The sequence below is a fragment of the Talpa europaea genome, assembly GCF_964194135.1.
Source record: "Talpa europaea genome assembly, chromosome: 7".
Classification (NCBI taxonomy): domain Eukaryota; kingdom Metazoa; phylum Chordata; class Mammalia; order Eulipotyphla; family Talpidae; genus Talpa; species Talpa europaea.
Window position 1 is genome coordinate 32,807,856 of NC_140074.1, and position 18,527 is coordinate 32,826,382.

At 34.4% G+C, this 18,527-nt stretch overlaps 1 protein-coding gene across 4 annotated transcripts in view; it reads right to left on the reverse strand.

Annotated features, from left to right (window-relative positions):
• Window positions 1-18,527, reverse strand: part of RIC1 (RIC1 homolog, RAB6A GEF complex partner 1) — a gene marked incomplete at both ends in the record, with an annotated part of 111,561 nt that overhangs the window by 21,471 nt on the left and 71,563 nt on the right. For 3 of the 4 annotated variants that reach the window (XM_084239021.1, XM_084239020.1, XM_084239019.1), the window contains 7 exons: window positions 447-536; window positions 2,030-2,140; window positions 2,235-2,273; window positions 7,282-7,485; window positions 8,980-9,129; window positions 10,713-10,761; window positions 11,367-11,511. In XM_084239021.1, the coding sequence (XP_084095147.1) occupies window positions 447-536; window positions 2,030-2,140; window positions 2,235-2,273; window positions 7,282-7,485; window positions 8,980-9,129; window positions 10,713-10,761; window positions 11,367-11,511 (788 nt within the window). The remainder of the gene's footprint in view (window positions 1-446; window positions 537-2,029; window positions 2,141-2,234; window positions 2,274-7,281; window positions 7,486-8,979; window positions 9,130-10,712; window positions 10,762-11,366; window positions 11,512-18,527) is intronic. The other variant, XM_084239022.1, reaches the window with a different exon arrangement.

Genomic DNA, 18,527 nt, shown 5'->3' on the forward strand with positions numbered 1-18,527 from the left:
AACACAGGTTTGCTCTACAAGTAATCAAAAGATAAAATGATCAAAACTGTGAATGTACTATTACAGATACTCCTTTTAAACCTGCATATTTATTCCTTATATAAGGAGGCCAGCAGTTTCTCAAAAAATAAACATACAGATCAGTAAGTTAATAAATCTCTACAGACAATTATCTTTATAGGCTTTTCTGCTTTTAACTTTTTAATTTCTTACAAGGTTAAAAGAGAATGTCTAATAGCTAAAAATTTTAGAAAAAGTTATCCTAGAAGTCCTGATTAATCTTTAAAAAAAAAAAATCTAAGGGACTGGAAATGAAAGTCACATTGGTTAAAAATCCCAAATTTTTGATTAAAATGTTTTCTCAACAGATTTTTATATAAAACCAAGTAATGCTTAATTTTAATATATAAAATATAAAAATCTGTTACTCCTTAGAAAAAACATACCTCTTCTTGACGGTCACTTATGTTATAACATGCAAGGACAATAAAATCATTCCACCAGGCTAAGCCACCTGTCACAATCATATTTTGCTCCTTGAAAGAAAACAAACATATTGATCTTTATTTATCCTGCAGAAATAATTAGTACATTTATAAAATATTCCTAAGCAGACAAAAGCTCAAATTATTTCTTCTCTACCCTCTATCCCCCAATTAAGCATAGGGCCTTTATTAATCAGGATTCGAATCCTGTATTTTAAAAATAAACACTTCCTTAAAGATAGAAAACACATCATGCAAACAACTGAATATCATGTAGCATCATTATTCTTACAATTAGCAGACTTTAAATTCTGGCTTTATCATTTATCAGCTGTTTGACTCTGAATCCTAGTTTGTCTTTTATAAAATAACAACAGCGCCCTTGTTGGGATGTTATGAAGAGTGATAAGACAATATATGTAAAAGTACCTTAAAGTGCTTGGTTCACAGTAAATGTTTCTTTTCCTGGTATTTGATTCTTACAAAATCCAACCACATGTTTTTATGCAACCCAAACATATACATACACACATATACATATATATGGTACTTTCACAATATATGGGAAAGTACCTTAAAGTGCTTGGTTCACAGTAAATGTCATATAATATATATGTATCTATCTATATCAATCACACAGGTAAGCAGGGAATGATCTCAAATTTTGTGGAAAATTATTCTGATCACATCTGATGAACTCAACCTGCAATGTAAGAGTATCCTGAACTTAAAGAATTACAGTGATCATGGGCCTCCCCCAGGGGCGCAGTGGGTTGAGCGCAGCGCTGTGAAGCTGTCTGCAGCCTCAGCAGCGTGGGTTCGATTCTCGGCCAGCCAGGGAGAAACCCACATGGCGAGAAAGACCTCTCCTGTCTTGCCCATTAATCCCCTCAGCAGTATTTTCCTCAGTCCACTTGTTCTGCTACCCGCTCGGTCTCTGGTGAATTCACTCAAGCTCCCACACCTCTGGCCTGTACCCCAGTTTTTGTATAAATACACAAATCTTTAAAAAAAAAATTATAGTGATCTAGATTTAAAACAAGATTTAAAAACAAATTAGCGATCTCAGTATAAAATCTTTTATCAAGTAGCAAATTCTTTAGCAGAATGGACCTTAGAACCTCAGATAACTTCCAGTTTTATATTATTGGATACTATTTCTTTTGAAAAAAATATTTTTTAAAGATTATTTATACAAATAAATAAATAAAGCATTGGGGTACAGTCAGAAGCGTGGGAGGGTGAGAGAATTCACCAGAGCCAGAGGGGAGAGCAGAGCAGGCAGACTGACAAAGTACACTGCTGAGGGGGGCAGCGGGCGGCAGGAGAGGTCTGCAAGCCATATGGGACCCTCGCCCGGTGGCCGGGGATTGAACCGGTGCTGCAGAGGCTGCGGGCAGCTTTGCAACCCAGCGCTCAACCACTGCGCCACCAGGGAGGCCCTGAAAAAAATTATTTTTTATAAGCAAACGGCGGTTTATAGTTATTTGATATTGTAGTTCTCATATCTTGACAAATAGGTTTTCAACTTCAAAAAGACTAACCTGGGTAATGTTTCCAAAAAGTTTCCATTTTTTGGTGAGTAAAGAATAATGTGCAAAACCAAACTTGCCAACCACAGCAATATTCTGTCCAAGTTTATCAATAGCTGAAAACTGATTAAAAAAGAAAATTAAGAACTCTTCCTTGTAAACCTATGGACATTATGTAATTTAGTATGGTGTCAAACAGACTAGTATAACAACTCACCCGTATAGGCCAATTGCTCTCTAGATAGGTGCTGGAAATCTACAGAAAATAACATCGATTTGGTAAGACTTCTGAAATGTATTTCAAGTTAAAGCAAAATTAACATCACAATATGGCATTCATTTTCCTGACAAAGTTTATTATAGTGCTACCAAGTAATGGGTATCAGTAGCAGTGCGCTTGGAATTCCATTTTTATACCAGCCAGTATTTTAACCTCTCCCATCTTAGCAATTTCATTGTTTCTAAATACTTTTTTTCTATGCTTTTTCTGTTTTAAATATTGAACAATTAATAAATACAGACTGACACAAGCATTTTCAATAAGCATCCACAAGGGCAGCTGACAATTGTGTACCTGAGCAGTTTGGATTTATGAACTTGAACCATCCCCTAACAATTTTATTTAACAAAATTAGAGCTTCAGCAAGAATTATGTTTTGTTATGAAAATGTTTTTATACATTTTTCTGATTAAGAAGCAATACATGCCTATAAGATTTAAGCCATGTATAAAGGTACAAACCACAAAATGAAATTCTGTTTTATCACTGCTCAGGGATAACCATTGGTTAGTTTTTATTCTATCTATAAATAAATGGCCATATACACCTGCAAGAGTATTTATAAGCTACTATTTTTAATTGGGGTATTTAAATATTTAACTTATTACTCTTAACACAGATACTGACTTTATCTGCAACATAAGTAGTAAATATATCTTCCTATGTTGTATTATTATTCATGGATCTTTATATCACTCTACCAACAATTTTAAACATGAAAGAATCCTCTGTAAGACATCAGTGTAGATAAGGTAAATTCTAATTGTTTGATACTGTGATCTTTCTACTAGTCAACTGAAATTTCATGACCACATAGTGAGTGTGGGGTGAAAATTAACAGAAGGACAGGGAAGAATCTTCTGTTCCTGGAATAAGAGAAGCTTTGATTTATTCAAATTTATTTTCAATTGTACTCAAAGAAACATTAAAAAGAAGTCAATTAAATACAATAAAATCCAGTAAGATTCTTTTTGCAATGTGAAGACAAAATGAAAATCAAGTAAAAATAATATGCTTGGGCCTCCCCTGGTGGCGCAGCGGTTGAGCACTGGGCTGACAGGTTGCCCGCAGCCTCTGCAGCGCTGGTTCGTTCCCCGACCACGGCGAGGGTCCCCCACACACACACAAAAAAAAAGTAAATAAAAAAATTAAAAAAAAAAATATGCTTAAAACTTCTGATTTGTGACAAATTTATTCATAAAGCTATTTGTCAGATTTCACTTAATAAGTCAACCTGAAGTCTATGTAAATTAATAGTTCTTAGTACTTAGTTCTTAATCCCAGTGCTGGTTTATGAAAGCCTACCTTACAGAATTACAGATAAAAATGTCACAATATATGCTTGAAGAATGTGTAATATGTATTTTAACAGATATGCTGTATCATTTATTAATCAAATTCACTGTGATTGATGAAATTAATTCAGAACAATGATAACCTGAGGTAATAATTGGGTAGCAAAATAAAAGTTGAAAGCAGTTTTCTAGGAGACTGTAAGTGAAATTCTTTTGGATGAAAAAAAAAAAAAAAAGTAACCTGAAGAAGGATGTACCTAAGTATAATTGATCTAAGTATAATTTACCTAAGACACTAAAATTAACTCCATATCCTCTAAACCATGGTGTTTCCCAAGTTAAATATGTATGTGGGTACAGCATGGCAAGGGGATCTAACTGCCAAAGAAGACTCCAACACGAAGAGTTTCTAACTGTGGGAACCAAGGTTAAACCTTATCATATAGTCACACTCTGAAGACTACCTATGGGAGAAAACAGCTTATTCTTTTAACTTCCGAAAGTGCACGAGATGCCCAAAATGGCTAACAGTTTACTTTGAAAACTCAATATTACTTTAAAATGAAGCTTTATTTCTCATGCATTTTTTTTCCATCTGAAGATGCTATGAAAAAGAAAACAAAAACTTTTATTTCCCCCAGTGGCTCACCTCTATTGACCTTTGTGTTACCTGAACTTTGAGCTGTCTCTGCTACTGAGAACAGAAAATGGTAGAAGGAGACAGCTAATGAAGAAACTTCAGTTATGAATGCATACTCATGGCACATAAGTCAAGCTTACACTACTGGGAAACTAAGAGCTAAGGTACAGAATCTCTACTCTTAACATCTTAGGATTTTTCAGTTTCTGAAAGAATCTAAATTTACCTTTTTTATCCCTTTGAAGTCATTTTGCCAAAAACCTATCTCCTGCCCATATTACTTTTGTCTAATTGTGAGATTATGTGAGCCATTCTCCTAGCAGAGTTGCCAAACCTGGTACACTGGATACTCACTGAAGAAATGTGGGGAAATTATTTATATATGAAATAGTTTTTAAATTTTCTCTACTGACATTCCTAATGTAGTTCCAGATACAGTGTAGGTGCTCATTTCCCACATTTTGTGAAGCTCATTTCCCACATTTTGTGAAGCTTATTCTTTCCAAATAGGCAGGCTAACAGTAAAACCAACATTGTCAAAAAACTAGATAATGATCACACACCTCTCAGAAATAAATTTTTATATTATACAAGACACTGAGTGTTAAAGGGCAGTCCAAGAAGGAACATAGCCTAAAACCAAATGGTGTTCACTTTTTAAGTATTTCATGTTATTTGTGCTCTACCAACAAATTGCTTTCAAAATTTAAAAAAAATAGAGCCAAGAAAACTAAATTTAAAAAACAAAGCACAATCTATAGCAGTTATTAACCTTACTTTTGACAAGTATGTATTTGTTTTGTGTTAGTTGAAGAAAAAAATAAAATTAACATACTCTTCTGATCAGGAAACCAAATGAGTATGAGGCAGAAGGCTTAAACAAAATATGCAGTAGTCTAGATGAGAAACAGACAAAGCAGCAGAATTTAAGCTCATTTGATGACCTCTAAGCTGTACAAGAAGCATAACAAGTATAACTCATGCAATTACCCTGAAGGAGGATGTAAGCATTTATCCTACAAGAGCATATACTGAAAGGAAAATTAAAGAGACACCCATAATTCTTCAGGAAATCATTTACTAATGGCTACAAAGCCTAGAAAGTAAAATGTTAGTATTACATGGAGACTGTAAACCACCCTACCAAAACACCACTATCAACACTGCATTGATTCACGTGCCCACAGTGCCAGCAAACAAAGTAGAGGGCAACTCTAAGTTAAAAATCACCAAATAGGCAGATTCTAGATTTTAGCTCAAGATCAGCAGCATATTATATGATTCAACACTTAGTGCCTGGGTTTTGAAATGGTTAGGTTGTTGCTTTAATTTATCACAGAAAGGGTAAGTCTGCCACTATTCTCCTGTGTGACCTTGTGCAAGATGCCTAACTTCCCTGAGCTTCAGTTTTCTCATGTATAAAATCCAGTTGGACTATATGATTTCTAAGGGCCTTCCAGCTCTAAAAATTCTATGAGTCTATTATAATTTAACTGTTTGGGGAGTATGGTCTGGCGTTATTTTTTAGTTTTAAGAAAACTGACAAAAATTAGAATTAAGTTCACCTTTCTGAATATTTTACATGTCTAAAGAACAGAATAACTAAAGAATCTTACTAATAATGCCTACATTGTCTCAAGTTTTAAATTAGTGTCATATGTTTAATATGGGGTAAGAATCACAGAATCACTGAATTTTTGAGCTGGAAGGAAATTCAATTTTTGTTATTGCCTGATGGATTTTTTGATTCCAGACCTACCTTCTTTGATCCTCTGCTCTACTTGGCTCTCTGGCAACACAGACCTGGCTAGGCAGAACTGGCATTGATGCTAGGTCAGTGTAGAATGAATAGTTCAAAGTATGGGGAAATGAAAATAGCAGAGAAATGGCTATAGGAGAGAAGGGAGCAGTGGAAAATTTTAGTCAAGGAAGTAGCTGATGCAGTTTTATTTAATAATTGTTACTAATTATAAAATGGTATGCACAATGTTTGATTTTATGAATTTATTAATGTAAGTTAAATACATTTTCTTTTAGTGTATACATGTTAATTTAGGAGCTTTTCCTCCTTCAATTCTTCACATTATGACCATTTTTCTGTCTCTCATTATCTCCATTCAAAGTTAACTGAAAATAACATGGGAGCTGAAGTAAGCTAGTAAGGTAAAAATATAGAATGTAGAAGGCAAAGAACTGTAGAAACAGGAACTGACTGAAAAAAAAAAAAAAACTAATCCAAGAGTAGGTGCTGATGTACCTAAGGAACTCTGGTATCAAAAAGAGAAAGAAAACACTCAGGAATTTTAAATTGCATGAAAGTTTTGGTATCTAAGGAGAAAGAAGATACTTAGGACCTTGAAACTACATGAAAGTTTTTTCAAGAAACTTGAATTTGTTAATTTATCCAAATTAAATTTATTTGGTATACAAATTCATAACTAATTTCCAGGTCAAAAGGCAATTTATCAGAATTACTCAAAGAAATTGCTAATTTAAAATTATATCAGAATGAGTAAATAATTTAGAGCAAGATTAAATAACACCGAAATTATTAACAATATGGTTCTAGATTGATCACATGTCTGCAATTTAGATTCAAAGTCAGGTAATTAACTGTAATGCGTCTCCATCAGACTATATGATCTGCTACACAGGGTATTAACTGACATTGACAATTTCCATGAAATTACTACATTTTTTGCCTATGGAAATCCAGTAAACTAAACTTGTACAAAAAGGGCTGAAGGTAAAATAAACTGTTTTGCTCAGAAAAAAAGGGTAAAATATAAACATAAAACAGCTTTTGAAACCATTCACTACTAAAAGAAAGCAAATGAGAATATAAATTCTACATTAAGTGGCAGGGGGAAGGGGAAGGAAAAGACAAGAGGACAGGAACACAGAAAAGCAGAAAAGAGACATGACAGTCAAAAAAGATTTTAAAGGTACTTAGTTTTTTTAAAGTAACAGATGAAATATTTTAAAATCTGCTCTGGGTACTATCTTACCAGTGACTAAGTCAATAGTTAAGAGTAACTTACAAACTTACCTGTACTACATGCCAATGCCGATGTCCAAGTAAAGTGCTTAAACCCTGAGACTCTAAACCACCATCTGCAAATGGGCTCTTTTCCCGACTGGGCTTATGCTCAGAATGTGCTGAAGAACTCCTAGGATTCTGTGTTTGTGAGGCCTCTCCACAGTTCAAGTATAAACGATCTTCCCCCTGAAGCAACACTTGCTCTTGGTTACTCTAGGTGAGGGGGAAAGGAAGCAGACAGGCAAAAGGAGAAAGCAAATAATAATTCAATATTAGATAGGGAAAGTTCTAAGAGCATCCATTTAATTTTACTGTAGGAAATGTACCAGCTGCCTATCTATTTTCCTCACAAAGTACAGAGTACATATTTAGGTGTTATACTTAGAAGGAACATGCAATATTTTAATGATTCCATTCCACTGTAAGTAAAATCTTTGTTAAAATCGGTTTTATCATGTAGATTCCAAAATATGCCCAGGTTTTCAAGTGCTATAGCATCATCTTTTATTACTACTCCAACATGGCAATGCTATGAGAGATTATCCATCTGAAAACGAAACATAATTTCTCACTGTCTACAGTTTACAAACTAATTTCACATAAAACACTTCATTTATAACGGTAAAAAAACATGTCTGGTCAAAGACTGTGTGTATATGCTCACCCAAGGGCCTTCGGGTCAAGAGGTGAATTAGTAATGGGGATAGCCAGATGCTGAAGGATCCTGAAAACCATGGGAAAGAGGAACTATAGTCTAAGGTTGTGGTCGTGGGAATATCTAGACAAATTAGTGGTTATGCTGAAATTATCGATGAGGTGGTCAGTATTCTGAAACATGGGCAGGTTCTTCACTATTAAAGTCATACAAATCAACACGCTATCACCTTGCATAACAGTCCCAATGTCCTGATATAAATCTCAAGGATTCTTTTATATTATTATTATTTGGGATGAGGGAGGGAGAGGAAAAAGAAATACTCTATTGTTTTCCTGGGAATGCTTATTCTTCAATTGTAGTAATGAAATCTGAAATCCAAGCTATTTTTACATGCTTTCTAAACATGTTATACATTTTAATTAGAAATTGGTTATATCATATATTTAAAAGCCTATTAGCAACCAGAAATTAAGATATGTATTCCAAACACGTAAATACTGCTTATATATAGTAACAATTTATAATATTGATAATTATTTCAAATTTAAAAACCATGAGATGATTATAACTTGGGGCAGTGTTTCCAAAAGGAGGTTATTTTTTTTAAGGTCTTTCTTAAAAATTCATAATAAAAAAATTGGAGTACTACAATAAAGAAATCGACAGTTTTGTATAACTTATTTCACATTCACATGACAACAGAACTTTTCTTACCCTGTGTAACTACTATTAATATTTCTCCTAACTAGAGCCTAGGAGAACACACTTCAGAAAATGCTATTCAAATAAACACTAAATTTCATGAAGTTATTTAAATCTGTCCACAGTGCTTTCCCTGAGGTTGTTACCGTGATCCTATTAAATCAAAATCTATTCATAAATAAAATTTTGGTACAAATTTCAAATAAAAGAAACAAGAATCACTGAAAATACACAAAAGTATGCCAATTTTAGAAGTATACTTTTATAAATATACTGAACCTATCTGTGACATAGAGTATAATATTCTAAAATGAAAGTGACTAAAACAGAGTTATAATTAAACTTACCATACAAGGGTTTACAGTGAGCACACTCTTGATAAACTGAAACAGCAGAATTCCAGGCTGTTTAATACTCTTGGGGTCAGACTCAATTTCAGTATTTTGAGAGCCAAATCCACTGATTACCCATAAATGATAGCCTTCTGCACCCCAGCTCTTAGATAGGAAGAAGCAAAGAAAAAGGGGGGAGGGATAAAAAGTCAAAGCAATGAAAAGTTTCTCGTTATTCATTTCTAGTTTCAAATACTCAAATTCCAAAGTAACCTACAACCACATTGTTAACGATTTCTTATGGTGAAGAAGCCATGACAAGAAATTCAGGTAAGAAATCACAACTACATCATGTACATCTTAACCATCTTCTGTGGACCATCACTGCTCTCTACTTTGAAAAGTGAATAGAGAAGACTGCATATAATCTTAGTCTATATCCTAAGGAATGCCTACTGTACTGTTGTTTCTCCATTAATTTAATATATCAAGATTACTTAACAATTGACATATCAGTCAATGACAGACCACATATACTACAGTGGTTCCAACAGATTAGACTACATATAGTAGTGGGTTATATACCATCTAGGTTTGTGTAATGATACTCTGACTTTCCCACAATGATGAAATCACCTAAGGGTGCATTTCTCAGAACATACCGCATTTGTTAAACAGTACATAACCATACAAAGAAAATTCTTAGAGTATTTATCCAGGTTACTCAGGTGAAAGCTTGACAGACACTTAAAATAAATGCAGTTTTGTGTAAAGCAAAGAAAGACAAGTGGATTGGAAGCTGTGAGACTAGGCCTTCATTGTCAGCTTTCACCTCCACCATAGTCCATGTACTCCCCATTTTCATTCCTTCCCCATCGCTTTTACCCCTCTTGGCTGCCTCAGATCGAGGGTCAGTTTTCAAAGGTCTCAAAAACTTATTTGAAAATTTAAACAAGGTAGGAAGAGACATCAAATTGGTCTTTGGTGGTAAAATGTTGGGAAGCACTTTTTTATGGCAATCATGGTGAGATGACTTGAGAAATCAGAGAAAAGGCTTCCTCTGCAAAATAAGTCTCATAGTCCCTAATTTTATAAAAATGGCATGCACAGAGACTTTACTAAGAAAATGTCTTTAGGGCCTCCCCGGTGGCGCAGCGGTTGAGCACCGGGTTGCGAAGCTGCCCGCAGCCTCTGCTGTGCCGGTTCGATCCCCGGCTGCTCTCCAATCACGGGAGGAGGGTCCCACATGGTCGCAGACCTCTCCTGCCGCCCGCTGCTCCCCTCAGCAGTGTGCTTGGGTCCTTCTGCCGCTCTGCTCCCCACTCTGGCTCTGGTGAATTCTCTCACCCTCCTGCGCTTCTGACTGTACCCAGTGCTTGTATAAATAAATACATAAAAATAAATCTTAAAAAAAAAAAAGAAAATGTCTTTATGTGAAGACAGGGGTTACATACACCTTCACTGCTTTCTACAGAAACACTTGAAAACAGGTAATAAAATTTTCAAAATATATTCAAATAATGCACGAGTATATGTCTTCCAGGAAAAACACCCAATGAGCATTTCGCTTTATGGTAAAAGGTCATGAGAAACAGTCAATAAGAAATGAGGTATGATTTGAAAAACAAAGGCTCATTTGAAAATTGAAAGGGGCTTGCTGGACATATCTAAGCAAGACCAAACTAAGAAAAAAGGGAAGGAAAAAATTTCAAGTTTCTCACACTTAATTTTTTATAGAAAGTACTTACCATAGAGCTGATCTTAAGGGGATCTTTTTTGGTACCATCAGACCTATAACTGAAAACAGAATAGAAATTTATTTTTAAAGAATCTTCAAATTATATAATATGCATGAAATTTAAGACTGTAGATCAATATACTCAGTTATATCACTGAGACATAGTCTTTTAGGTTCTAAGTATCTTCTTGACAAGGTCATGCAGTTTGGGTAGGTGTGTTCATTTTTGCCAAGGCTGAGGTTCAGGGTAGTAGTACATGAATTGGGCAGAGATATCAACCCACCCCCCAAAACTCAATGACATAATGTAATTGTCCACTTTTTAGTAATTATTTATGCATATGTCTAACACTGATAAGAGAATAAGCTACTTGAAGGCAGAACACTGTCTGATTTAATCTTAAATCTAACATGCTACTATATATACAACAGGGGTTCAACAAATAAATGCATTTTTATTGAATGATCAATTTTAATACAATGGATGATTTGATAATTTTGCACCATACAAACTATTTTGGGATTAAGTGTTAAATAAAACAAAAGGGTAGCTCTGAGACAAAAATTTCCCGTGTGTGTGTACGTGTGTGTATATGTGCATGTGCGTATAGTGTTTGAAAGATAATGTAGTTATTTTATCTAAAATTTTCCTTTATAGACTCACGCAAAATCTCCACCAAGTGTACAAATCAGCTGGGCTCCAAACACACTCCATAAAGAAAGGCCTCCATACTCCCAAGTCACCATTACAACACTATTGTCAGGAGACCATCTGACCAATTTAACAGCTCCTGTTTTGTTCCAAATGTCTGTTAAAAGATCATGAGAAGAGTTATACAATTGCTTCAGAAATACTTAGTATATCTTACAGTCTGTCTCTTCAATTGGAAATATACAGAAAGGATGACTGCTTCAACAGTCATATACAGAAAAGATGACTGCTTCAATGAGATGAATCCTGCATATTGAAAACTAATTAAAATCAGGAAGGCCACAAACCTTGACTTAATCTATGCAGCACAAATTCAGGGCCCAAGTGATTTATAAGACGTAGACGCTATTTTGGACAACTACTTGTTTGAATACCTACAGCTATGAAGTTTTAAAAAGTTTTTGTCTTAGGGAAAACCAGTTTCTATAAAATGGGGACAATGTCCCCTTAAATGATTCAATATTAGATGTGAAAGTACTCTGCAAAGAATAAGATGTTTTAAAATGTAAAATATTTTACTGCTGCATTCATGTTGCATTGGCAATATCAGGAGCATACACGTTAAAGTAGACTGACATTTAATCTTATATTAGAATAAAATGGGTAAATACCAGGTTCTCACATCTTCTTTTACTAAAAATAGTTCTTTAACCCCCTATATAATTACTAAAGGGGAAAATCTCATTATGTAATAAAACCAGTTTCTTTACAACAGAGTTAAATTAAACATGCCATTTCTTACCAGCAGTTCAAAAAGATCTACAGTAGAACTTTCTTTAAAATTAGAAGTCTTCCCATTTGCAGGTATTAAGTTTTTTCTTAGTACATTGTTAAGAGGGGGAGGAACACAGATTTTAGCTATAGAAGCAGCTTGGTAAACAGAGAACTTCTTTCCTCTGTTAAAGTTCAAACCCCCACATTAGCATTTCCCACTTTAATTCATGCATAACTATTATTTATATAGATGAAAAATAAATGGGAATATATATAAGAAACATCATATCTTATTAATATGCTTTATACTTTACCAGGAGAGAAATTAAAATCAAACTGACCAAAAGCAGACAAAGATCTCACAAAGAAAAAACTACAGACATCCCTTATGAACACGGATGCAAAAATCAACAAAACCTTAGCAAACTGAATTCAATAAAACATTAAAAGAGTCATACATCATGACCAAGTGGGGTTTATTCCAGAAATGTAAGGACGGTTCAACACACACAAACCAATAAATATATATTCACCATATTAACAAGAGAAAAATGAAAAGAGCATATCAATGGATACAGAGAAGGCATTGGACAAGTTTCAACACCCATGTATAAAAATCACCCTTAGTAAAATGGGGTCAGAAGGAACATACCTCAACATATAAAGGCTTTACATGATAAACCCACAGCAAGCAATATACTCAACAGTGAGAAAATGAAGCTTTTCCTCTAAGATCTGGTACATGACAAGAATGTCCACTCTCACCAGTACTATTCAACATAATATTGGAAGTCCTTGCTAGAGCAACTAGGTAAGAGAAAGACATAACAGAAATCCATACTGGAAAATAAGTAAAGCTATCATTTATTTGCAGATGACATGATTTTAGATATATGTTTTATTTATATACATAAAAAATCTTAAAAAAACTAAACGATAAATCAGTTACTGAAAATGGCAGGCTACAAAAGCATTATACAAAAGCCTCCTGCATTCCTATATGCAAGTAATAAACTAAAAGAGAGTGAAATAAAGAAAACAATCCCATTTACAGTATCATCCAAAGTATTAAATACCCAGGAATAAACTTAAAATGCAGTTTTTGAAACCACAAATTGCCAAAGCCCTACTGATGAAAACAAGAGAGAAAGGAGGTATGACACTTCCAAACTTCAAGCTATACTACAAAGCCATAATAATTAAAACAGTTTGGTATTAGAATAAAAACAGACACACAGACCAATGGAACCGAACAGAGCGCCCAGAAATAAAGCCACACTTATATGGACAACTAATCTTTGACAAAGGAGCAAAGAATATACAACGGAACACAGTTTGTTCAATAAATGGTGCTGGGAAAACTGGACCACCACATGCCAAATAATGAAACTAGACCACTACCTTTCACCATGCACAAAAATCAACTCAAAATGGATAAAAGACCTGGACATAAGACCTGAAACCATAAAATATATACAAGAAAATATAGGTAAAACACTACAAAGCATACATCTCAGTAAAATCTTCAAAGATTCATCATCCAAAGCAAAGAAAGTCAGGAAAAGATAAATACCTGGGATTACATTAAACTGAAAAGCTTCTGTAGAGCAAAAGAGACATGAACCAAAACACAGAGATACCCCACTGATTGGGAAAAAAATCTTTGCACTCCAGTCAACTGATAAGAGACTGATGACAAAGATATACAAAGAACTCACAGGACTCAACAAAAACAAAGTAAACAATCCAGTCAAGAAATGGGCAGAAGAACTTAAAAGACATTTTCTCCAAAGAGGAAATGCAAATGGCCAACAGGCAGATGAAAAAATGTTCAACATCCCTTATCATCAGAGAAATGCAAATCAAAACCACATTGAGGGCCTCCCTGGTAGCGCAAGGGGTTAAGCACCGCACTATGAAGCAATCCGCAGCCTCTGCAGCACAGGTTCCATCCCCGGCTGTCAAGGGAGCAACCCACATGGTGCAGCAGATCTCTCCTGCCTTGCCCGCTGCTCCCTTCAGCAGTGTATTTCAGTCAGTCTGCCTGTTCTGTCCCCCCACTCTGTCTCTAGTGAATCCTCTCACCCCCTGCATCTCTGGTCTGTACCCAGCCCTTGTATGCAAAAATAAATAAATCTTTGAAAACACACACACACTGAGATACCACCTTACACCAGTGAGAATGACACATATTAAAAAACTAGCAACAACAAATGTTGGCGAGGATGTAGTGAAAAAGGAACTCTCCAACGTTGCTGGTGGGAGTGCAAACTGGTCCAACCACTAGGGAAAGCTGTCTGGAGGTTCCTCCGTCTACTAAAAATGGAGTTACCATATGATCCGGCAATTCCACTCCTAGGGAACTACCCAAAGGACACAAAAACACTGGTTCAAAAGAACACCTGCACCCCTATGAACAGAGGGGTGCAGGTAATACAATACATAAAACCTGGAAACAACCCAAATGCCCAAAATAGATGACTGGATCAAGAAGATATGGTATATATACACAATGGAATATTATTCAGCAATCAAAAAAGATAAACTCATGCCATTCGCAGCAACGTGGATGGAGCTAGAAGGAATTATGCTCAGTGAAATAAGCCAGAAGGAAAAAGAAAAATATCACAGTTTCACTTATAGCAGGAATATAGGGGAACCAAGTAAGACATCAGTGTAAAAAAACAATAACAGTACGAAACACAACAAAGCAAAAACAGACAATTATAAATCAGAGACCTACTGCAGGGGAGGAGGAGGGAGAGGGATTAGAAGGAGGGAGGGAGGGAGAACAGAGGACTGAGGTGATGGTGCATTGGGGAAGGAAATTCCACGGGGACTACACCTGAGGGTGTGGGGGCAAGAAAATATTGTTTAAAAATGAACAATGATGTAAAAAAATTTAAAAAATAAATGAAGTTGAAAAAATGGAATTTTTGAAAGACAAAGTCAACGAAATCTGCAAGACACTGCTGGAGAAGATAGAAGACACAAGGTAATGGAATGATATTCCATGTTCATGGATTGAAAAATTAATATAACCAAAATGTCTATCTTACCCAAAGTGACTTACAGATTCAATGCTATCCCTATTAATACTTCAAAGGCGTTCTTTAAGAAATAGATCAAAAGTTATTGAAATTTATATGGAACCACAACAGACCTTGAACAGCCGAAATGATTATGACAATCATGCTCTCAGACTTCAAACTATGTTACAAGGCCGCAGCAATCAAAATAATAGGGTATTAGAATAAAAAAAAAAAAAAAAAAACCCACACACAGACCAATGCAATAGAATTGAGTGCCCAGAAATAAACTCAGGTAATATGGACAGTTAACCTACAACAAAAAAAGCTAACAGCATACAATGAAGGAGTCTTCAAAAATTGGTGTTGGAAACACTGTCCAGCCACATGAGGAAAAAAAGAAAAAGAAAAAACCACCACTGGTCAGCCACATGAGAAAAATAAAACTAGACTACTCTCTCATACCAGACACAAAAGCTAACTCAAGATGAATTAAAGACTTGGGTGTAAGATTAGAAACCATAAAATACATAAAGGAAAACACTCCTACAAAATCAGCTTCAGGAATGTCTTTGGGGAATTGACTCCAACAGCAACAAAAGCAAAAATAAACAAAAAGGAATACATCAAGGTATAAAGCTTCTGTACAGCGTAAGAAAACTATGATTAAAACAAGAAGACACCTTGCTGAATGGGAGAAAATATTTGCATATCATACATTTAGCAAAGGGGACTAAAATCCAGAGTACTCATACAACTCAATTAGGAGAGAATAAAGAACTCACCTAAAAATGGGCAGAAGAGTTAAACAGACAATTCCAAGAAAAAACATACAAATGGCCTACAAACACATGAAAAATGTTCAATATCACTTATCAGGGAAATACAAATCAAAAGCACAATGAGATACAACCTCACTCCCGTGAGAAAGGCTATCATCAAAAGAACCAGAAACAACAAATGCTGGTGAGGTGTTGAGAAAAAGGAACCCTTGTACACCACTGATGGGAAGTGAACTGGTTGGTCCAGCCCTATGGAAAACAGTATGGAGAGTTCTCACAATGTTAAAAACAGATGTATCTGTATGACACAGCAATTCAACTTTTTACCATTTATCCAAAGAACACAAAAACATAAATTTGAAGGGATATATAGGCACTCCTCTGTTCAACGCACCATATTTAAAATAGCTAAGTTATGGTAACAACCTAAATTTTACACAAGTTGTAAGGAAAACAATCAGCTTTTTTGCCAAAAATCATAAAATATATAAACAAATGAGTAAGAACCCAGGAACCCAGACAACAAAAACTGACTCAGAAAAGCTTCAGATAAAGATACAGAATGTAGAAACCATTCTATTACATGTAAAGAAATAAGAGAATATTGAAACTAGGAGCATGATATATACACATTAGAAAAGAGATAAACCTAGGGAAAAAATTTTAATTAAAAATTCAGTAGAAAGATTAAGCAACATATTAGATACAAATGAAGAATAAGTATACTGGAGGATAAATATGGAAAACTTCCTAGAATGTAATCTAAAGAAATAAAGAAATTGAAAACACTGGTTAAGAAATATGGGGAAAGTGCAATATATGTGTAATTAAACTTCCACAAAGAGATTAAGGAAGAGGCAATATTTAGAGAGGAAAAAAAGAGTATTTTCCAGAATAATTAAGATATGAACCCTCAGGATCATGAAGCCTGAGTCTCAAAGGAAATGCAACTTGACGAGAGACTACAAAATAGTAACAATGGAAGTCCAAAGGAACAACTTCTTCAATGTATAGATTTAAAAATTTGTCAATTCAAAATTGTATACTATATTTAAATCACAAGGGCAAAATAAATGCATTCCCAGACCAAAAAAATAAGAGTTTACCATCACAAAAACTTCAATAAAATAAATTCAAAATGGTCTCAAAGTGGAAGGTGTAAGCTGCTAAAGGAAATGGACCAAAAAGACAGGTATATGTATGGTAACACTATAAACATTAACAGTTAAATATTCTAATATTTATCTGAAATTTTGACATGATATACTTCAGCTTTCTGAGGTATATAAGTTATTTATTGTTATTATTAAGGCTAATAAGTTATTTATTATTAAATTCAATTTAGAGAGTGCTCAGAATTTTTTTCTGACAACAAACATCACAGAAATTTGTATCATCTTAAAGCAATTATTCTTAATATGGGGCCATATCTAAATTTGGGGGAGGGATAAAATTATTTGAAGAAAGCACCTATTACTAATATGCATATAGGAAATAGAACATTGTTAAATTTTTGAGACATATAGTAATGAGATTTTACTAACTTTTGAATACAATACCAGAAAGGTAAGTGGCCTTAATTTTAAAAAGATAATGATTCATTCACTCCATTTTTACTATGTGCCTCTCACTGTGCCAAAGTAACTTGGTGTGAAGAGACATATATCCTATACTTCAGCCTTACAGTCTAGGAGAAACAAAACATGTTTAACTTATATATTCAATAAAGAAATATCAGAGGTAAGAAAGATGTCATGTACAAGGTATAATGGGACACAGAAGGAAACTATATTTTATCTAGTTCATACAATGGGATTTCACTTGAACTGTATCTTGAAAGATGAAAATGTATCTTCCATGTAAAAATATGGGGTATTTCAGGTAAAAACAGTATGAGAGTCAGAGGCTAACTCTCAAGGATTTAATTTGTAAAGCTTAAGATTGCAGTTCACAGCCTGGATGTTAAGATGACTTCAGAGCACTGCAGAAAATTCTTGGAGGTGGAGGGTCTATGATATAATTTTCAAGTGAAATTCATTTATATCTAGTATCTGTTGGACATTATGTAAGCTGTTAGTTCCAGGAGGTTCACAGTTATAACATCCTCTACCTTTATTTATTGCTCTAAGTTTATTTTGATGATGTTACTTACATCTTTGTGGAGATGGGATTTTAGTAGTTGCTGTAATTTAAAAAAATGAATATAAAATTTAAGGTGGAAAAGGAAATGTGGGTAATTGTAATCAATGTGACTCCAAGCTTTGGGATATTAAACAGTGTACATCCTCTTAGTAGAAAATGTTTAAAAACATTTTTCATTCCATTGATGTGTATTATTTTCTTTAAATTCTACTAGTTTGTAGGCTACAGATACTTATTGTTTACACCTAATAAATACTATAGATACTATTTACTTAATAAACAGAGCATTTGGTGTTTCTTTTAAGATGGGGTATTGTAAGATTACAGAAACAGTAAGGGCAGAGTAAACCAGGAAAGATCAGAAATCTGGCAAAACACCTTATGTATCACACATGTGGCAAACACTATAATTTGGTTATTAATCCAACATTTATTCCCATTCTTGT